This window comes from Peromyscus maniculatus, chromosome 19 (genome assembly GCF_049852395.1).
Source record: "Peromyscus maniculatus bairdii isolate BWxNUB_F1_BW_parent chromosome 19, HU_Pman_BW_mat_3.1, whole genome shotgun sequence".
In the NCBI taxonomy this organism is placed as follows: Eukaryota; Metazoa; Chordata; class Mammalia; order Rodentia; family Cricetidae; genus Peromyscus; species Peromyscus maniculatus.
Window position 1 is genome coordinate 49,144,112 of NC_134870.1, and position 23,545 is coordinate 49,167,656.

Below are 23,545 nucleotides of genomic sequence, written 5' to 3' on the forward strand. Positions count from 1 at the left end.
CCTTTATTGATGGTATGAGATTTTGAGTTTATCTCCTTAACTCTGTAGTTCTAGATCGTAAACTGATTTACTTGGTACTCTGACTAATCCATAGCGCCCCCGCCCTCCCCAGGGAGCTACTGATACATTAACTGCCAGACTGGGGGAAAGCCTCATTATCCCACTTGTTCCTGTCGCTGGACCATGAAACTCTGTTCTTTGGGCACTAAATTTCTCTAATTCATCATTACATAAATCTTGAGTGAAAATCTTGAGTGTTGCTATAGAGATTGTACATCCTTTTCCCTCTCTTTGCAGCTAGTATTAGCTCAATATTGGAACTGACCAGGATGAAGATTCAAGGCAAGGAATGAGAAGATAACTATAACACGATTGTACATCAAAGGGCATTTCATAATCTCTGGGCTCACATGACAGAAGCCTAAGGCATGCTTCCTGATGGATGATGACCTACACCATGGCTGCAAAGTACATCTTCATCTTTTTAAACAGGGCAGACTGTGTAAATATATTTGGCTTTAATTTGAATACACTTGAAACACAAAATTAGGGGTGCCAGCTCCTCCTTTGTAATAAGTACTTTTTACCAGAATAAACAAGCTTAAGTAAATAAGATGCTCTCTGTGTTCATGATTCATAGCAACAAAAGAATCTTTAATTACTATATTCCAGTTCCCCAAGCAAATTTTACATCTTTCTTGTGCTGTGCCTGCAATGCTGGGCAACAGTTACATCCTGACCAAATCTTCCTTCCAAAAAATGATTTTGACAACATAAAACTAAGCCAGATGGCTCCCGAAAGCAAAGACTTTACAAACAGTACCTGGTCTATCAATCCTCCCCTGATGCTAAATACTGCTAAGGCTGTAGAACAACCCTTTCATCCATTTTTCCCAATGGTTTTATAATCGTTACCATCTTCATACCTGCTTGGGCTGTCCCGTCATTATAAAGAAGCTACGCGCGCGTATTGTACCTTCGAAACACAAGGCTTACCGATGCACCGAGAGCCATCTGTGGAGGTTACGAAGCCACGTGGACAGACACAAAAATAGCTTCCCACGGTGTTGGAACAGTCACCGGTTTCACAGACCCCAGGAACCACACTGCACTCATCGATGTCTAATCAAGGGGAGATAATTGAGAAAGGCCTTCGTTAAACAAAAGGATTTAAAAACTATGAGAGCACTCACGGTTGATTAGGTCAGATCATGTAACCCTGAAGATACTCTTGTTTCAGGCCCTGAGGAATTTCTCACACATATCTATGGGAACTGACTTGGAAGTAGCCTCCCAGGACAGCAAAACAAGGCCAACTAAAGCAAAACTCTATATAAGCCCTTTCCCCTCAGATGCAACTTAAATTGCAAATAAGATTTCAACATCTTAGTTCTGAATTATCCTTCTGGAGCCCTTCAAAAAAGCACATATACAATTACCTTTTAAATATGGAATAATTAAATGCAAACATAGCTAATTTTAACAACCATCATCGAAACTAACAGAGGGTATCGGATTATTTTTTTTTCCTATTTGGCTTTAGGATGTGCTGATGGTAGGTGCATTTGGATGTGGGTACATTTGACATTCTGGGAATAACTTCAATTTGAAACAATGTACAGCTGTGGCAAAGAGACAGGGTGAGAGGCGCCGGGCAGGACCCACTTTTCCTACTGCTGCTCTTTGTGGGTATCCCCTGCTTAATCCCGGGAATGGACTGCTTCCTTTCGCGGCGGGGTCTGCTTTTTCTTAAATTGACCTAAAGCAGGAGAGTCTCTATAAGCTTTCCGGTACTTCCCTTTTTAATCCCATGAGCAGAGAGAGGTAGAAAGTCAAACAAAACTTCAGTTAGGCACACTAGGAGCTGAATGTTAATCCCTTTTACAAAGGAAATGCGCCCTGGGAGAAAACCCAGGCAGGGATACCCAACTGCCGGCATTGTTAGCAAAGACAATTGCATTGGTGTAGTCAAGACCACTGAATAGAGGAAGCAATTATAAAAGTCGTAAACATAATTACTTAAAATCAAAGTAAAGGGGAACTTTTTGTTTCTTTTATGTTCTTGTCCTCTTGTGCTGTATACATTCTTTTAGAATGTCTCAATTTGCAAGACAGGGAAAATAACTGCATTTTAATTATAAGTGAGAGGGAAAACATTTACACTCCATAATTACACCTCTCCCCCTGAGCTCCAGGGATCACTGCAAAAGAAGGGGTAGAAAGACTGTCAGGGGTAGTGAACTTTCATGGTCAAGCAGGATTCCCTGGGCCTGGCAGTACACAGAAAGTTCCCATGAACTCACAGGGGCTGTAACAGCATGCACACTGCATGCCCTAAGCCAAAGCTAGCTCAAATCCCAGCATGCCAAAGGGAGGCAGACATTGGGGCCCACCCTTAGCTGAGGAGTGGTTGACGACTGATGGCGGCCAGAGGAGGGGGAGCCAGCTTTCCTTAGCGATGTGGTCCCTGAGAAGCTAGCCTGAGTAGCAGGTCCTACCTACATCAGTACACACATGGGCAGCACAAAGGAGACTCAGTGTTAAAAACAGAGCAGCTGGGGGGGGGGGGGGTAAGTAGTGAGGGAGAAAGAGAAAGAGGTAGAGGGGAGAGAATGGGGACATTTGATCAAACACATCACAGACAGCTGTGAGATTCTCAAACAATCAGAAAGCAATTAAAACTATGAAATGGAAAATATAAGAAATAAACGATTCAAAGTTTTAAACAAAAACACATAAAGTTACCCATCTCTTTTTGATATCCCTCTATTGATGCACTCATCATCAGGTTAATGAGCTGCATCACGAAGCAACCATTAGATTTTTTTTTTAAAATCTCCTTTGTATATTCTTCAAAAAGAAGGTGGACATTCAGACATCCTCTAAACTATTATCTTCATTTGAGATTCAACAGCTGCTGAAGGACAGAGGCACAAATCCACACCTACCAATCCCCCTGGGAGATCAGAATTCTAACACAAATTGCCTACACAAATGAGGAGCAAATGTGTGATGTGGTAACAGCGCTCCCATCAGCCTTCACCCAGCAAAATGAAACCATGTGTGCAAATTAGGACCTGTTGCATCCTGTGCGGCCATCTTCATGCACACGGTGCTTTCGTACAATGGAGAGCAGCACAGAGATGAAGCAGGAACAGTTAGACCGCAAACAACAAGTATCACCATAAATGGCCTCTCCCCAAGGAAGACAGAACAGAGAACAGCATGATGTGGAGCAGGCGGCACAAATGGAAGACTGAACATGCATCCTGTTCTCTTCATTGTCCAAAATAGCAACAGTCCAAGAGTTTGGGTAGTTTAGAATTAATGAAAATTCTCAAATATTATAAGATCTCATGGCCTTCATTTGAATACTAACTTTTATTTGTAAGCATTTCCTAATAAAGGATCATTTTTTTTTTTGTCCAAAACTGAAATGTGAAAGATGTTTGACATTTGGTGGGGGGCAGGTATTTTTGAAATATCTGGATATAGAAATACATGCTGTTTCCTGTTGTGATACAACACAGGCCAAAAAAAGAACAACTTGGGGCAAAAAGTTGTTTGTTTCATTTTACAGCTTATAGTCCATCACTGAGGGAAGACAAGGCAGGAACTCAAGGAAGGAACCCGGAGACAGGCACTGAAGCAGAGGCCATGGAATAGTGTGGTGATGCAATATTACAAAAATATCTCTTCCATTCAAAGAAAAGAGACTGGAACTTTTGCTGGAGCTCATAGTCAAACTTAATATATCTTCAGGTCACTTGAGATTTAAGACTGCTATCTTACTGTGTACTCAAACAGTTTGCTTAACTTACTTTTAAGAGGACAATGTAACAGCCATACTTACATGCCTTGGGTTTCCTATGCAATCAACTTTTACAACCTAAGCTAATGCATAGCTGTAACCTTAAATTGTATACTCTTCAATACCCTTGACCCAAATAATGTGTGTGCACCATTTGCTGAAAGCAGCAAACACAGAAGCTGAAAGCAATTTTCTAAAATCTAACATATAAAGTTGAATGCAAGCATCTATGGATATTGGCTGGTAAATGATGATGCTTGTTATCTGGGTCAGTTGGGATCAGTGGTAGCCAGTGACTTAATCCCCTCTAAAACTCAATTAAAGATTTCTGTAAAGTATCCTCTTCCTTCCCCATGTGATGCTTCCTGTGCAGTTCAATAAAGACAGAGCAAAGCCCCGTGTGAGGGACAGACACAGATACAACAGGCAGACACAGGGATAGACACAGACACAGATCCAGACTCATACAACAGACAGACAGGAGACAGGAGACACGGGGAGCATGAGGTGGAGGATCCAAGTCTGGATTCACACTTGGTTAAATGACTCCAACGTGGGCTGCATTTCTTCCCTTAGTTCAACATCAGTGTATCGTTGGGGACTCAGAGATGAGCCTTCTCCCTATGGCTTGCTCAGTGTGCCTTTTTCTACCACCTTGAAACGCCTGCCCAAGGATAGTACCACCCACAGCGGGCAGGACTCTCTCACATCAATCAGCTAAGAAAATGCCCCACTGACTTGCTCATAGGTCATTCCTCAAATGGAGTGTCCTCTTCCTGGTTGACTCTAATTTTGTTAAGTTGATTACAAAAAAAAAAAAAAACAAAAAACTAAGCAGCATACCATGACATTGAGTTTTGAGGTTTCCTATGAAAACATTCATTTTACAAAAATCTCTGTGTATTTAGAATGAGATAGAAACCTTAAAAGGTTAAGTTCAAAATAGATACATGCCACAAACAGTATACAGAGGCTGATGGCTCTGTATAAAGAAAATGATTTTTTACCCAAATAGCTTTAGGCAAGTTACTCTTCAAATTGTAAGAATTAAAGAGATAGGTTTAAACAAAACAATACAAAAGTAACAACAAACAAACAGAAACATGATGGTCCAGACATTTTGCATTTCGCTATACGAATGCCTGGTATTTACACATCTAATAAAATTTAGCATTGGCATTTATGTTCAGTGGACTACATGCACATAGCTCTCTTACTCATTTGTTTCTTCAGGACCCTATGTTAGAATCAGATTTGAAAGGAGGCCCTATATCAATGAACATCACATACTGCCTTAGTGTAGACAAGCGTATCTAAGGGTGCCAGGTCCATTCAAAGGAAAAAGGAAAGCCTTTTCTGCATGTCTATTATGCTTCCCCCACATCGTCTTGGACATTTTGAATTTTTAAAGTGTGCTAGCTTTGGTTTTCAAATCCCAGAAAGACTGATCTAAACTCAGGCCAGATATTTAATAGCATCATGACTGAAAGTCCAGTCACGTGGACCTCAGGATTGGTTAGACCAATGTCTCCTGCTTAGGTCACATTACGCCCAGGCTGACGTTCTACAACCATATTAACCCTGTAAAAATATAGGAGAATCAAGATGAGCTGATGAGAAAGGAGGCAACATGGGGTCAAGATGCTCTTCTTCCTCTGCACTCTACAAAAGTGCAGATCAAATGTTACACGCCTAGCTGTCTAAACATTCTGGTCCTCGTCTTCCTTCTCTATGAATTCTAAGTCTTTCTGAATAGATACAGACAAGGTACAGAGAAAAACTAGATTCTTTCCCTGGCTTGGCTACACTGTAAATATCCCATTTTCCTTCACCTAACTGTTTCCTGGAAAAGGTTTGGAGAACAGGGAAGCTCAGGCAGTTAGTTACAGGCTGGGAGCCTGCTGACAGCCTCTCCATACTCCGAATTTATCTTCCATCTTCTTCCCCTGATGGGTTCAAATAGCTACTGTAAGTATAGCTAGACCTTTGACTGGGTCATCCAGTAAAGGACAGGTTGTCTCTGCCCTCTTAAGGGGAAGAAAAACTCTCCGAGAAAGTTCCCACAAACCTTCCCTTTCATTCTAACATTGTGAATTGGCTCACAGTTCCTTAGTCAGAGAAGTGGCTTCACTGGCATAAGCCTGGAGCCCTCACCATCACTCAGTTTAGACTACTAAGTACCGGGAAGTAGAAGGGTGTGAGTGAGTCTGAAACAGCACAGTTGAAGGCTGGGACTTGCATGAGCAAGTACGACTGGGAAACGTGGAGGTAAAAGGCACAGTTGGTAGAACAGAAGCCGAATCCTGGAGCATCATCTTTAGAGCTTTGGCTTTTATTCTGAAGGAATCATCTGCTGTTTAAGATTTTTAAGTGAGCAAGAGCATTTCATGAAGAAACAATATTGCAGAATGCCTGAATTTAGGCAAGAAGAAGAAGAAGAAGGAGAAGGAGAAGGAGAAGGAGAAGGAGAAGGAGGAGAAGGAGAAGGAGAAGGAGAAGGAGAAGAAGAAGAAGGAGAAGGAGAAGGAGGAGAAGGAGGAGGAGAAGGAGGAGGAGAAGGAGGAGGAGAAGGAGGAGGAGAAGGAGGAGGAGAAGGAGGAGGAGAAGGAGGAGGAGAAGGAGGAGGAGAAGAAGGAGGAGAAGGAGAAGGAGAAGGAGAAGGAGAAGGAGAAGGAGAAGGAGAAGGAGAAGGAGAAGGAGAAGGAGAAGGAGAAGGAGAAGAAGAAGAAGAAGAAGAAGAAGAAGAAGAAGAAGAAGAAGAAGAAGAAGAAGAAGAAGAAGAAGAAGAAGAAGAAGAAGAAGAAAACAGTCAATAAGAAATCAGGACAGAAGAACAGAACTGTCACTGGGAAGAAACAGCAGACATACACCTTGATTTATAAGATAGATGGTGTAGAATGATGGAGGGAGGGTGGGACATGGGGAGGGTTGGGTTCGAGAGAAGTAGACTCATGATCCTCCCTAAGCAATATACCAGCTCTAATATTTTTTTTAGAGTTCACCGCAGCCTCTTTAGGGGATACCTCCTTTCATTTAGGTGGTAGTTTATCGGCTAAGTACATCATCCACAAAACAGACACAGTAGTCCTCCTGTTGAGACCAGGTGTGCCCTGCTCTCACTGTGTAAAGTGGTGGTTTTCAGTTTGTGCCTCATCCTGAAACACTCCATCTCACAAGCAGCTGACTACATTTTGAGGATGGAAAATTACTGTGAGCCCGGATACATTCACACACACACATCACCTGTCCAGTACCACCCATGCAGCAGAGATTGATACATGACTTACTATTGCCACCTAGATAAATCATCATGATAAACTGAGACTGCACCGGCACATGAGCATACTAAAACCATATCATGGAGAACAGGGTCAAGAACTTATCCGATACATTGGACTCATGAAAGGGTAAAACTCTCACCTGGACCCCATAAAGAGGTAAGTACCCACACTAAGGTGGTGACATCAGTCACCTCTTCAACCCCTGACCTGTCGTCATGTGTGTACATCAAGGAGCAACAGGCAGAGAACTCCCCGTTCAGCTAGACCCCATTATGGCTGCAACCTACCCTGCTGGCTTCTGCTCATCCTCTTGTTCACACCTCTGGATGTGCTGCTCATCTACCTGTCTGTCTGTTCTGCCTGTTAACCAGGTCTTGCCCTTTTACCTGTAGCTGGTTTGGGTTTTTTAATCTTATCAACACAGACTCTGCATTTTTATCAGCCTACTTCTTAAACCTCTTAAAACTGTTCCATAGCCTCTTTATCTTGTTTTCATTTTGTATCCCATATAAATACATGTGCATACACATACACATGCACACACAAACACACACAAGTGTGACGCATGATCTCTAAGAGTTAATGTTAGTAACAAAAAATGGAATAAAGGAATGTGTTCCTCTTAACCATATTACAAAGGAAATAAGAATAATCTGGCAGATTGTTGCCTCTGGAACATCTATACTTTGTAAACTTATTGTTACTCAATAAATTTTGATACATGGAAAGGCACAGGTGTATTTGTCTATGATTCTGGCATGGCTGACTGACAACACCACACTTACACATGGCTCCATGTTCTGTGATTTCAGTTGGCTACGCTCAAACAGTCCAAAAATATTAAATGGAAGACAGAACATTGTGTACATTCTGAGTGGTGTGATAAAAGTTTTCATCTTACTTAGGTTTCAAACATCCCCTTTACTGAGCACATCCACGCTGTATACGTTCTCCTGAACTGCCCCCTTGACGCTCTCCTCTGTTTTCAAGAACCCTCTAAGTTTCTTAATATTGTGCTAACATGAGTACTGCACCTAACTATTGTGCCTCATGTGTAAGTTAAACTTCACAACAAACATGTATGCATGTACTTATATGTGTATAGGAAAAACACTATATAAGCATATGTAAAGAGATAGCTGGTTAACCAGTTAGTAAGACAGAAATAGACATATACTAACTATAGCTTCAGGCATCCACAGGATTTCTGGGATGTGTCCTTTGAAGTCAAGGAACGACTGTTGTAGTTTTCTTCTGCTGTTCTAGTTAATGTCCTTGGCTACTTTTCTTACCTAATTGCCCTGGCTACAGCCTCCGCTACAACTGAGCAGAAATGCAAGTGGATTTCCCTGCCCCCTGCTGTTGGGGAAACATTCTTTTGGCATCTAAGAAGATGTCAGCTGTAACTTTACACAGATGTTCTTGATCAAGGTGGGGAAACTCCTTTCAATAAATTCCTAATTTGTAGATCTTTTTGATCAGGAAGTGACACTAGAGATTATGGTTTCTGTTGTTTTTTTATGTTTTCCTTCATCTTCTGTGGTGATCACGATCTTAATCTACTCTCATATACTACATGGATTAATGTGAAGATGCTGGGCCAACCTTGCATTCTTGGGACAGATCTTCACTGATGGTGACGTGTAACTGCTCATCCATGGAGGAAGATCTTATAACGGAAAATAGAACATAATTATTTTTACACAGGGCCTTTTTCTTTTCCTTATTTCAAGATTTTTAAACAATGGAGACTTTTTAAACTTAAATTCCTGTTTTGCTAGGAGAAATCCCACCAGAATTCTTACTTGATATTTTGAAGTCTTTGACATTTTTTTCATGCCATTCCATGCTAAAGTCAGCTTTCTAAATTTATCTATTTAGGATAGAATCCTACTCATTACATTGTTACTATAACAATAAAAGATGGCACATTGATTTCTCAAAATCATCCAGCTAGTTAGCATGAAATTACTTTCTCTTACATATACTGTATTTATGAGATATTTGGAAAAACATAATCCCTAGAAAAGACAGTTATGTGGTTTCTAAATGATCACTGTTGTACCTTTAGCTCTAATTCACAGATAATAGCTTTAGTTATCAATATATCATCTATGTTTTGTGGAAAAGGGTTAAAAGAGATGAGTGTTTAAACAAACACAGAGACTTTAGTTTCTTCATGCTGAGCTTTCTTAAAAGGCAAAGTATTTCAGGCAATGTTTTGGATAAAAATAATAATTGAAATGATACTACATTTAACAAGCCTTCCAGTTCATTTCTTTAAACAATGAAAAACAATCAATTAGACACATGTTATTTATTCACAAACTCAAGAAGTTACTGCTGATTAAAAGTCTTTGATTTGTCACATACCAAGAACTAATTATGCACGGTCTGTAACTGCCAGGAATTTGCAATCTGCTAAGAAGATGGATATAAAACAAAGCAGAAGATGATTGAGTGCCCTGGAAGACAACATGTTATAGTAGTATTCTAATTCAATGCAGTTGTGAAGCTCAGAACAAGTACTTGAAGTCATAGTATCTGAAAAGGGACCTTAAAGAATGTGAGAAAGCCATCACCTGTATAGGAAGGAACAAGAGGGTTTTTCCCAGCTAGGGAACAGAGAGAGCCAAAGTATGAAGGGAGCTTCTTGGGTGAGGAATGAAGTTTCCTGTGAGCTGAGGTTATTTATCTAGAAGATAAAACCAGAAAGTAAAGAAAAAGACCAAGAATACTTTGCTGTCCTTGTTTTGTAGCAAAGAGAGGCAACTAGAAAGTGGGGTAGAGGCTGACCAGAGGTCCACTGCTGGTGAAGGAGACATTCCAGTGCTGGAAAGGATAGGACAGAGTTCCTAGTGTGGACAGGGGCAGTATAGATCATCAAGCTTTAGGTATGAGATCAGGACCAGGAGAGAAAAGGACAAAGGCAAGATTGATTGCCCTGCACATAAGAAGGAAGGGTAAGAGAAAGACACAGCAAATTTCATTAGTAATCTGGAATTAATAAACCAGTAAAGCAAGATAGAATGATGTTTTAAGGGAAACAATGCCCTCTTCATGAACACTTTGAGTTACAGTATCTTGAAACAGTTGAACTTTGGGAGGTGATTGTCAGCCAAGGACATAGGAGGATAAAGCCAATGAGATAGATAAAATCAGTGGGATGGAAGTTAGAAAGCAGAGAAAGGTGGACACAATAGAGGCAAGATGATAAAGAGGTTCTGCTAAGTCCTATATCAAAGCCTGTACAGAAACAACTCAATGGCACACCCTTCAGGTCCCCTGCTGCTTTGAGAGCCTCCTTCATCTTTCCTGCTTTCTAAATTAAAAACTGTAGCTTTTGCTTTGCTTCCTCCTTATTCCCTTACTGGCATGAGACACAGAGTTTGAGCATGAGACAGTGTTTCAGCTTGACTTGTGATGACCATTGAATGTTCAACACTGATTGATGGCTCTGAGTCATGCACACCTGGACTGAGAAATGCTTCATAATTCTTAAAGATGTACGTTCCTGGGTTATCCAATCTTAAAAAATCCAATATAATAATAAGTACCACACTCAGGGGAAAGGGCTGAAAATGCTACCATACATGGCTAGCTTTTAAAATGGAAATAGACAAATGACTCAGTGGGTTATGTACTTCCACATAAGCATGAGGGTCTGTGCTCATATCCAGTACCCATTTAAATAAGAGGACACAAAAGAAAAAGGCTGTCAAACTATATCAAGATAAGGCAGGAAAGTCCTTCAAAATTCTTGCTTGATGGAAGAGTCTGCCAGATATTCTAGGTCTGTAGGCCAAAGATCGGATGCCCCAATGTTATAGAGAAACTTTGGGTGACTGTCCAGGTAGCTAGGTGACTCTGTTGTTTCTATATTTTTGGAAGCTGCTTGCAATTCACTTTGTTTATTCAGGTAATATTATATCCTTCTGAGGTCTTTGATGGAGTTGAAGACTAAATAGTTATAATTATATTTTTTCTTGATTATTACAGAAGGTAAATTAAGTACAAAACTTTGGATAGATAGATTAAATAATGGAGTATTTTCTTTGAAATTGCCAAATAAAAATGGACTGGATATTGTAAATGTAATTCTTACCTGATAATTGTTCTTACTGTATATAGTTTTACTATGTTAGAGTTAAAACTGTTTCCTTTTTATTTAGACAAAAAGAGGGAAATGTTGTGAGATATTTGATTACACTGTGTGAAGATATGTCACTGTGATTGGTTTAATAAAAAGCTGAATGGCCAGGAGCTCAGCAGGATTTTATAGGAAAAGAGGATGCTGGGAAGAAGAAGGGTGGAGTTGTGAGGAGATGCCAGAGGATGCAGAACAAGCAGCATGGGCTTTACAATGTAAAGGCAACTGAGCAATGTAAAAGACAGTAGATTAAAAGATATGGGTTAATTTGAGTTATAAGAACTAGTTTGAAACAAGCCTAAGATATTGGCTGAGCTTTCATAATTAATAAGAAATCTCCATGTCATGATTTGAGAGCTGGCTAGTGGGACAGAGGCTCACTACAAATAGTGGCCAATGTTGGTGCATGCATTTCCACATAAAACTTGAGAAATGTAAAAAAAAAAAAAAAAAAAAAAAAAAAAAGAGCCAAACAGTTTCCTACTCTTGCAGTCATTTATATGGGCCTTGGTACAGAGATGTATCTCCTGGCCACTGTCTATGGGCTTGAGCTGCCATGAGCTAAGATGCATGGTAGGTTAAGATTTTGCTCATGCAGACAGAAAGGATTACAGATATGCAGTAAAATGGATTCAGATGGAAAAAAACTTCTCAACAGGTTACAGTGTGTTTAACAATGTGTGTAGACATAAGGGGAAAAAAGTATAGGCAGTCATAAAAATAAATAAATAGTTTAAAAATAATAAAAAATTTCTAAAAAAGGAGTAGAGTAATAATAATAAGCCACATAGAGATGGGAAATACACAGGGAGTCTGGATCCTGTATATTATTCTGTTATTTTTGAAATTTTTGATTGTTGATAAGCAAACAACAGCTGCTGGGAGACATGGGATTGTGAAAGAGACTGCTGAAATGAACCAGTCTAGAAACTTTAAGAATGCCTTAATCTTAAAATGGAACTCAAAAAATGCAATGCTTTGGGGAAGAGATTATGCTTTTGTTTTCACAGGAAATGAAAGGCTGTGGATTCATTCGATCACGGTTCATAGAGATCAGATTTGATTGGGAAAGAACCTCTGAAATATTCTGGTTACAGACATAAAGAAATAAATCAAAAATAATGTCAAGACAGGTGACATATATTTTACTCGCTCAAACATAAAACAAAAAATCATCCTTGGCTGGCTTGTGTACAACACACAGTCTATACTTGTGTTAATGCAGATATGCATGTTATCTTTGAAAGTTTATGTGTTTTCAGAGCAAGGGGACCAGACACTAATGAAAACAAGAAGCCCAGGCATCCAGCCTTTTAGAGTGCCTCTGTTGCAGTTTTCTCAGAGTTCTTCATCTAGAACAGCTTCAAGGCTGCTGATTGAGATGGTCCTGTCTCAAAGTCTATTCTAGCCAGGACTTGACCATTATCCTGAATTTCTCAGGGTCCCCCACAGATACCAGCTCCCCCAAACATCAGGAAACAATTTAGAGAACACTATGTCCACATTCCCAAGATGTAGGATGGTTGGTTTTAGTTCATTCAGTGGGTTATGCATATTTGTCATTGCTTAGGGGGAGTTAGTTACAAGTTGCTATTGGTAATGTTCAGGAAAAGAGCTGAACAAAGGAGATTAGATTTGGGAATCTTGTTCTAAAAAGAAAAAGGAGGATAGAGAAATGATAGAATAAAAGGATAGATTATTGAATCTACTTTTAGCCTAAAAAAGCGACTATTAGTCTTAAAAATTATACATTGATATGAATTTCTATATATTGATACAAATTTAAGGTTGTTTTTATTATACTGTATATATGTTTCTACTTTTGTTTAAGGTATTACTGCATATTGATACAAATTTAAGGTTATTTTGTTAGAACATACTGTATATACATTTCTACTCCTGTTTAAGGTATTTTACCTATGCAGGTTATTTTAAAATGTAATGTAAATTTCTAGTCCTTGAAAGTTATTATTAGAAACTATTTAGGATAATGAAGAAAAACAGGTTAGTAGTTAATCATCTAACAATCAAAGTCGTAATTATTTTAGGTATGTTTTCAAGGTCAAACAGATCTAGTTTAGATAGACAGTCGTCTTCAAACACTTCAGAGTTCTACAGAATATGGCACTTAATATGTTTAATAACCTTTTATGAAGTAGATTGCTCCTGGCAGCACCAATCTACTTCATAAAAGGATGATGGGCATCAAAGAACATCCATATGGAGTTTGCTTCCATTGTGGCAAAGCTAGCCACTAGGTAAGAAACTGCTCTTGCCTTGACTGCTGACAGTATGCTATACAAACTACACAAGCAGGACACACAGGAAAGTTACTGGTGAACTTTGCCAAGACAATCCTTCAAAATTCCTGCTTTATAAAAAAGTCTGTCAGGTATTCTAGCCCTGTAGGCTGATGATTGGATGCCCCACCGTTGTAGAGGAACTTTGGGTGACTGTCCAGGTAGCCAGATGTCTCTGTCATTTCTCTAATTTTGGAAGTTGCCTGCAATGCACTTTGTTTATTCAGGTAATATTATATCCTTCTGAGGTCTTTGATAGAGTTGAAGACTACATATTGTTATATTTTTCCTTAGTTATGATAGAAGATAAATTAGGTACAAAACTTTAGACTCACCAAGATAGGATAAATAATGGAGTATTTTCTTTGAAATTGACAAATACAAATGATCTGGACATTGTAAATGTAATTCTTACCTGATAATTGTTCTTATTGTATATAGTTTTACTATGTTAGAGCTAAAACCATTTCCTTTTTATTTAGACAAAAAGAGGGAAATGTTGTGAGATATTTGATTACACTGTGTAAAGATATGTCACTATGAATGCTTTAATAACAAGATGAACAGCCAATAGCTAAGTAGAATTTTATGGGCAAAGAGGATGCTGGGAAGAAGAAGAGCAGAGTCGTGAGGAGATGCCAGAAGATGCAGAACAAGCAGCATGGGCTTTCCAATGTAAAGGTAACTGAGCAATGTAAAAGGAGGGAGAGTAAATGATATGAGTTAATTTAAGTTATAAGAGCCATTTAGAAACAAGCCTAAACTATTGGCCAAGATTTCACAATTAGCAATAAGTCTTCATGTCATTATTTGTGAGCTGGTGGCCTCAAGAAAAATCCACCTCCAAATGTGCTCAGGAGTCACCAGCACAAACTGTTGGATATGAAGATCTTGGTTTCCACTCAAGCACAGTAAACACTATGTACGCCCCCCCTGTCCAATTCCAAACATGTAGTACTGACAGAAACCATGTGAAGACAAAAGGGTATATAAGATAAACATTTCCCTAGACCTGCAATAGCATATCAAAGTGATGAGTTGAGCTGAGACCAAGGACTTGCTTAATTTCTTCTCTGGAAGGTAGCAGTGGTGACCAAAAGAACAGGACTATACCTGTGGACAGAATGGTATGATATTGTGAGAGCAGGAATAGTGCCTGGTGGAAGGAGATCTCAGAGAGAAATGGACCAACAGGATCTCCCTCTGAAAGTGAGAGATGAACAAATAGGTAAGCAGGCCAACAATACCTGAGCTGGAGGAAAAGACTAGGCAAGAGTGAAGTAAGTAAATGTGGCTGAAATAAATGTGAGGGAACAAGTGAGCCTGGTAATATAAACAGAGAAGAAGCTGGATGACCACAAATTCCAAAATCCTATATAAAAAGGTTGGAGAGTGATAGCAGTTGCTGGAAGATGAAAGGGAAGGGCATTCTCCTAGGATGTAGAGAACACTAGGGACTGTGTGGAAAGTGCCATAGTCTACAGCTTGACATCAATATCTTATGTTGTTTCAGGGCTATGCTGCAATATCTATCTATCTATCTATCTATCTATCTATCTATCTATCTATCTATCTATCTATCTATCATCTATCTATCTAACTATAACATCATCTATCTATCTATCTATCTATCTATCTATCTATCTATCTATTCTACTTATCTATCATCTGTCTATCTATCTATCTATCTATTATCTATCTATCTATCTATCTATCTATCTATCTATCTATCTATCATCTATCTATCTAGCTATATCATCATCATCATCATTTCTCTCTCTCTAACTTCTTGACCCCTCTTTTCTATTGCTGTCAGCCTATGAAAGTGCTTTTAAAATGATCTTTGTATGTTAACATAAATGGATGCTAGTGGAGCTTTTTTACAAAGAGTTTTGTGTCCACTTACTATGAATAATAGCATTTGTGCAATGTAATAAATGGTTCCCTGTTGGCCTGAAATCAGTGTTGCATTTTCCTGGACACCAGTTTGGAGTAATTCAGGCATAAAGAACTGGCAGCAAGAGGCAATGCCATTATGATGTTTTGTGGCATTGTGAGAACACCCAGGAAACTATTTCCACTTCAAAATACATAAAAGTCACTAAAAACATAGTTAAGCAACATGAACTTTAGTTTTTGGTATATATTCCAAAATTATTTCTTTGGAGAGTACAGCCACTTATCAATAGTGGTTAACTGCCTCCTCCTCCTCCTGAACCAATGTTTTGCTCAGGGTGAAATATTTTGTTACCCTTTGTTAATCCAAACTTAATACACATGGGAAACAACATTACATTTAGAACATGGACTTCTAAGATAAACCAAACCAATTATAATTTATAACTTTGAAATACTGATGACTCGACATGGTGAAATCATATATGTGTAGAACAGCACCTCTAACCGCAGAGTGGAGCCCTATTAAATTCTCTTCCAACATCTTTTTTGATTTTTATTCCCACTATCAGCTCTGGAGATCAAACGGAGCCCGACACCTGCTTAGTAAGCACTCTGCCACAGATCCCTATTCCCAGCAGACTCTCAATAATTCTTTGCTCCAACTCTCTCCACCTTTCACCATTTCCTTTAAATTTTCAAGGAAAAGAAGATGAATTGAATGCCTCCCTTTAAGGCTGGATTAAAAACTAAAATTTCACAAATGTGAAAGTCAGGAAATTCCAAAGTTAAATTTACTGTAACCATTTGGACTTGGCAAAGTTCCAGGAATTCAGTCCTTTGCACTCCTGTTCTCATTAGTAAACAGTACGTAAAACTTTGATACTTTAAAAACCATTTTGGCAATATACTGTCAGAAAACTAAAGAAGTTGATCATTTCTCAGTGTTCTAATGATACACTTAAGAGTAATTTATTTTTATCTTCTATATAAATGGTCTCAAGTAAAACTGGACTTAGTTCTGCATTCCACTGTTAGCAGTATGACATCATGAGTGTTAAGCTCCCTCTGTGCTTTTCATACAGTCTAGAAAGAAAATGAATTTAATGAAATCTCTATACTCACTCACTAATATACATAGTACATAGGATGCCTACAAAGAAAGCTGACCTTCAAATTGGTAGAACTGTATTTTCTTAGTTATGCTTTATTTTGAAAATTCTCCTAACAGGTTATGTTGTTTAAAGTCTGGTTTACTTTTTAACGCAGTGGTGCATGGCTGGAGATGCAGGCTGGAACAAGAGAACTTGCCCCAAATGAGCAAGGCCCTGTTTTCAATCTCCAGCACTTCAAAAAAGCAGCTGTTCATTTCCTGTATGATATAAACACTATCTGTACACATATGGGAGTGGATTGTGTAACTGAATATACTAGTATGGAAGGGCCACTCTTCAGGGTCAGTCTATAGTACAGTGCATACTTTGACCTTCACAGAGAAGTGGTAGAATCACAAAAATTGCTGGAGTCATTTTCTAGCATTTTCTGTGGAAAAGGACAAAAATCAAAATGGCTGACTCTGTGGCCCACTAGTTGCACAGAGGATCTTCAACAGCCTCTCACTCTAACTATCCTGATGTAGACACACCCATCCTGCATTCTTGGATGACCACCTTCTGCGGCAGGAAACGATCCTTGGTGGCTTACCCATAAGAAGTGCATCTGGACTTCATTTTCACAGAACTTAAACACTGCACAGACTTCAGTGAGTCTGAATCACCTTCACCGTGAAGGTTCCCTGTTCCTCCTATCACTCTCCCCAAAATTCGCATCTCTCAGTGTCCTCTGAAAAACCTCAGGTGTGCCCCAGTCTCTGCTTGACAATGGCCCCTACCCAGGATGGCACATAACAGGGTATGTTTGTCAGCCACAATTTATTCCTTCACACTCTCAGATCTTGGCTCAAGGAGCTGCATCTTAGTGACTTTTATAATTACTAATATAAAACGTTATGGCATCACTACTTGATAAACACTCTGCTTTGTTTTTCTGAGGATTTGATTTTAGTTTGATTTGGGTTTAGTTCCATAAGTTTCCTTGCCTCTCATCTCCCCTTTGACTCTAACACAGTGTAGTGGTACTGGGTCCCCCAAAATATTGTGCACCCTAATAAACTTATCTGGGGTCAGAGAATAGAACAGCCACTAGATACAGAGGCTAGAAAATGGTGGCACTCACACCTTTAATCCTAGCATTCCAGAGGCAGAAATCCATCTGGATCTCTGTGAGTTCAAGGCCACATTGGAAATAGCCAAGCATGGTGACTCACACCTTTAATCTCAGAAAGCAAGCCTTTAATCCCAGGGAGTGATGGTAGAAAGCAGAAACGTATATAAGGCACGAGGACCAGAAACTAGAAGCTTTTGGCTGGTTAAGCATTTAGGCTTTGAGCAGCACAGTTCAGCTGAGATTCATATGGATAAGGACTCAGAGGCTTCCAGTGTGAGGAAACAGGATCAGCTGAGGAACTGGTGAGGTGAGTTAGCTGTGGCTTGTTCTGCTTCTCTGAACTTCCAGCATTCACTGCAATAACTGGCCTCGGGTTTGATTTTATTAATAAGCCCTGTTAAGATTCATGCTACAACACAGCGTTCACAGGAGCAAGGATTTGTATCTCCTTGGTTCCAGTCTCTATCCTTGTGGTCTGCAACGGTGGTTCTCAACCCTCCTTATGCTGCAAAACTTTAATACAGTTCCTCATGATGTGGTGACCCCCGACCATAAAATTACTTCATTGTTACTTCATAACTGCAACTTTGCTACTGTTATGAACCGTACCTTCTGAGCTCGCTACCTTCTCACCAACACCACCAGGAAAACCTCTCCTGTCTATCCATTATAACTATTTAAGGGGAGAGTAAGTGCCATTTGCCTGTGACATCTGTCACTCCATGTATTTGAAGACACTCAACTACAAGAACCCTGAGCATTACCTTACCATTTTTTTCCATCGTTTATAAAAGGAGGTGAGCACACACTATCGCTGGTGAAACACCACGGGGTTGTAGCAGTTGATCTAGCAAAGCATAATTTCACAATCACTGTCTCACTCTTCATACATTTAGTTATAGCAGTCTCAAATCTGCAGTGCTGTGATTTGTGTGAAACTGACCTGGGTGTGGGGAGTCGAACCAGCCAAGACCAGGCAGGAATTAACTGGTCACCTGAAATCCCTCCTTTTCTACCTTCCCTCACCACATCATTGCTCTCAGAGGTTTTTTCAGACTGTGCAAACGGATGCTCCAATAGGTCAGTTATGATGTCTTTGAAAATTTTTGCTAGCTTGTAAAAGCTTACTTACTAGGCACTGTTGCCGAATGTACCCGTTGAAATGATATATCAAAACTCTCAATAAAAATACTGTTATTTTATGACACACATTGAAATCGTGGGCAGGAAAGTCAAGCATGATGACTCTACCAAGGCTGCGACTTCAATGTGCTGGTGTGGGCACAGCTCCTATTGTCTTAATGTGTGGACACTTGACTTTGTGCTAAAGGAGCTCTGTTCTCTTCCCTCCCCGTGTGCCGTCTGAATAATTCTTCACACTTAAGTGATCATTTCTTTCTTCCTCTTACTTGGGAATAAAATTATTAAAATAAAATTATGATAGTAGTTAAAAATGTGATCTGCCTCTGTGTGTGTGTGTGTGTGTGTGTGTGTGTGTGTGTGTGTGTGTATACATGTATGCATGCTTGCAGGTGTGTATGTATGTACAGGACAGAGGTCAACATCAAGTATTTTCCCCTATTCTCTATCCCAGTCACTGTCAACATCGTCCACCTTTTCTCTTTTCCTTCCTTCCTTCCTTCCTTCCTTCCTTCCTTCCTTCCTTCCTTCCTTCCTTCCTTCCTTCCTTCCTTCCTTTCTTCCTTCCTTCCTCTCTCCCTCCCTCCCTCCCTCCCTCCTTCCCTTCCTTCCTTCTGTGACAGGGCTTTTACTGAGCTGACTGACTCAAGTGACTGGCCAGAATGCTCCGGGAACCTCCTGTCTCAACATCCCAGCACTGGGGTTACAGACACTGGCTGCCACCCCCAAGTATCTTATTTGGTGCTAGGAATCTGAATTCAGACATGTTACCCACTGACTTATCTCATCAGCTCAGATCTACATGTTTGATCTACACGTTTGATTCACAACCCAGAACAAAGTCTGTTCTTATACCCTAAAGGTTAACTTTTTTTGCTGAATAGTTTCATTTTTTTTTGTATATACACTTATTTCAGCAGATTTATGGTCATAACCATGATGTCACCCATTGAGTCTCAAATCAAGAACTCATGGGGGCTTGCGAGATGACTCCGTGTGTAAAGGTACTTGCTGCCAAGCCTGACAATCTGAGTTTGAACTCCAGGACCCACCCATGCTGTGCAAGGAAAGAACCAATATTTGTTAACTGTTCTTTGACTCCTCCATGTGCCATGGTGTACACACACTTAATAAGTAAATATACAAATGTAATTAAAAAAATGAAAGAACTTCTCTATACTTCCACTGAGAATTATGTCTGTAGCTTCTTTCCATAAACCATTTTACTTAGTTTGAAATTAAGAAGTTCGTGAGCTTCCATGAGCTCCCCATACACTCCTGCTGCTGGCTCACTAAAGGGTGGCGACTCCATTGCCAAGGTGGCAGCCAAGTTACCCGACAGCCATGGAAGTCGTCTGTGGGAAAACTGGGAAGGTTTGTAATAGGACTTTGGTCAGCACTCTGAGCAGTCACACAGTCTCCCCCACCCTTTAGCCTGCGGCTCTGCTGTCCCTCTGGAGTCCCTATCACCCCCACCGCACCCCTACCCAGCTGAGGTAGGTGGATCTCTGCGAGTTCGAGGCCAGCCTGGTCTACAGAGCGAGTTCCAGGACAGGCACCAAAACTACACAGAGTAACCCTGTCTCATAAACCAAAGGAGGGGGGAAGCAAGCCCCATTCTAAAAAAAGCCCCTCCCCCTGCTCTTTCTTTTTCCACTTTTCCTCCCATGGGGTGTGCCCCCTTGGACCCCCTCTCTCTCTTCCTCTCTCCTTTCTGTCTATCTTCCTCATAAACTCTTTCTGTGCAGATGCAGCGCTTGGGTATGAAGGACTTTCCACGCGCTGCCTCCCCGCCCCCGCCCCGCCCCGCTCCCCATCTGCCCGGCATGTTTGTCTGCACACGCGGGATACCCCCGGGAGTCCCCTTTGCACAATAATTCATAACAGGAAGGGCATCGAAAGGTCAGCCTGATAACCCCACTGCTCCTTGCCATTCCTAGATGGTTTATGGGAGAACAGGTGCTTCCAATTTCCGGTTTTGATATAATCCCCCATTTTCCAAATGATTTTTTTTTCTAAACTTCAGTCCAATATAAATGTATCATAAAAAGCAGAATTTTTAGGTCATAGAAATTTTACTATCAATTTGTCTGAGTACAAATAATTATTCCTACTTTTAAATAGTTTATTAATATACTTAGATGGTTCAAAGAACGTCAAAACAAAACAAAACCCAACCATCGGCTAGGGCACTAAATGAAAAGATCCCATTCTTTTTTCAAGCCAAGCAATTTCTACGTTTTAGGATACTGAATGAGAATTGCCTCGGGTCCTTCCACTGATATTCTAAGCAGAAACAAACAAATACATACATAAAACTGATCTGGACCAGCAGGTCTTTCTTTAGGGTGATGGCAGGAAGGTGAGAAGATAGAAAAGCTGGGGTATAGGAGTCTTGTACAGCCTACGTCTTATGCCCAGTGCGTTTATTAAGAACAGCATCCTATATACTATTTTTGCGAGAAAGATAGGACAGAGTCAGTAAAAAGCCATCATACAATGGGAGGAAGTCAGCTCATTAGGTATCTAACCAAATAGTGTTGCACAAGAAGATCACAGATCTCAAGGGCATCAGAGACCAAGACCACAGCAGCTTTGGGACTAATAACCACAGCCCCTACAGGGTGGGAAGAGTAGGGGTCTCAGGATCCAAAGCCACAGCTTCCCCAAGGCCCTGGGCTCAGGCCATTCCTGCCTCTGCCAAGCATATTCCTGGTTTTAGACGAGGATTTATGTTCCTTCTCTATAATCAGGGCCTCAGGGAAAGCCTCAGTTTGGTCTAGCCCTCACCAGAAACATTTTATCATTTATATGTACATGTTTTACAACTTGCTTTTGTCAAGGGAAACATATCTTTAAAAAACATTTACATAAACATGTAAGGCAACCACAATTTTTTAAAAGGTCATCATTTCCTACTTTGTGCTTTATACCTATCAGTCTACCTCTGAATATATTCTTTACTGTATTTTGTCATTACAGACAGGAAGACATAATCTTATGTCCATCGTTGTTTAATGATGAATATAGTTTGGATAATATTTTAGGATTAAAATCAATCGATTAAATGGTAAATACATTTGTATTCTGGTAGTCAAAAATACTCCTGATATATTTTGTCAGGAATTTATGATCTTGTCTACAACCTAACACCTTTAGTGAAACAGTTTTCATTGGAATTTTATTTTGTCATGGATTATAGGTTAAAAAAAGTTATCTCAGTACTGATTTACATATTTTATTCTATTGAAAAATATGTTTAAAAATAGCAGTCAAATAACAATTGCCCATATCAACAGTGAAGTCAGATCTTTGATCTTTTTATTAAAAATATTCTTATTGATTCAGAGAATTTCTTTACATATTTTGAAAAATCTGTCTATATCCATGCTAAGAAAAGCTACTCTTTTCAGTTTTTTGTATGTCTTTTATTCATGTTTGTGGTGTTTTTCTCTTTTATTAGCATGTAATTTATTTTCTTTTATAGACTAGAATTTACCAACCCATTCCTCTACAGGTTCAGGGTTGACAGAATGCTGGAGAATGCCTTCTTGGACCTAGGACTACACAACATGTGGCATCCCAACCTAGTGCTTTTCAAATTTGATATGCAATTATCTCAAAATCATTCAGTGTATACTAGATCACCTCCCCTACTGAGTACATGATGTACATCTGTTTTGTGTTACTGGACTGTCTTCGTTGAATGTCTCTTTGCTGTTGGCAATCAAGGAGAAAATAACCGGGAAACAGTCACCTGTTGGTCAGTGTGCATGAGTGACGTGTGACTCCGCCATCCACCAGATCTCTCCTGTAACCCCCTTCCTTCCTCTCCCTTCTCAATTCTTACATCAGAATATATGTCACCTTAGATGGGGGACAGAGAAACCAAAGATGTGTAAAAAAACCTTCTGATTAAAGGTTTAAGGGTTCTCAGACTTTGAGGAGAATCCTTCAGAGAAATTTCCTGGTTTAAAAAAAAAAAAAAAAAAGGTCCAGGACTCTGTTTCTCAGCCCAGAAGGCCAATGATACAAATATTATAGTAAATGTTTTATATTTTTAAATCATATTTTAGTGTCCAAGGGGTGATCTGCCTTCCTAGTGCTGGCATTAAAGGCACTGTCACCTGACCCGTTCATTCCCTACTTTGAAGCTTTCATCTTATCTTTCCATAGGAACAGTTGAATGCACTCTTTTTTCACAACTATTTCTCCAGAGTGCTGCTCTCGACCCCTTCCAGGAACAAGGGAATTATTTCAGTTCTACTCCCTTAGCCTGGACTCCTGGCTTTCCTAGACCTACTGAAGTTCTGGAGTCTGGGTAAGTGGATTAGTTCAGTGCAGTTGTACAGAATAAATCACAGTTTAATGAATATAGAATATATCGGAAAACCGACTGGCTGAGTATAGAAGTACATCATCCAGAGAGGCAGCAGAACACATTTCAGTGGGAAGCAAGCTTCCTAAAGAAGTAGGCCTGCGAGCAACTCTCCTGAAAAACACCTGTACACTGGCTGTGTCGCGATGCTTCAAATGCCCAGTCTGAGTACCGCATCTGGAGTAACAGAGCTTCAGGTCACATACATTTGTCACCATCAGTGGCATGGGAATGCTTCTTAGGAATGTGAAGGCCAAAATGAAGACTGAAGGATTCAGTCTCATGTTTTCTGTGTTCATTAGATCAAGGCTGAGATGGTATCTTATCCATTCACGAAGCTTCCTGACTCCATAGCCAGTGACT

General features: G+C 39.9%; 1 protein-coding gene across 1 annotated transcript in view; it reads right to left on the reverse strand.

The window, feature by feature from the left end:
- The window catches only part of Fbn2 (fibrillin 2), a 214,223-nt gene that overhangs the window by 119,097 nt on the left and 71,581 nt on the right, over positions 1-23,545 (reverse strand). The window contains exon 8 of the mRNA XM_076555290.1: positions 997-1,122. Coding sequence (XP_076411405.1) covers positions 997-1,122 — 126 coding nt within the window. The remainder of the gene's footprint in view (positions 1-996; positions 1,123-23,545) is intronic.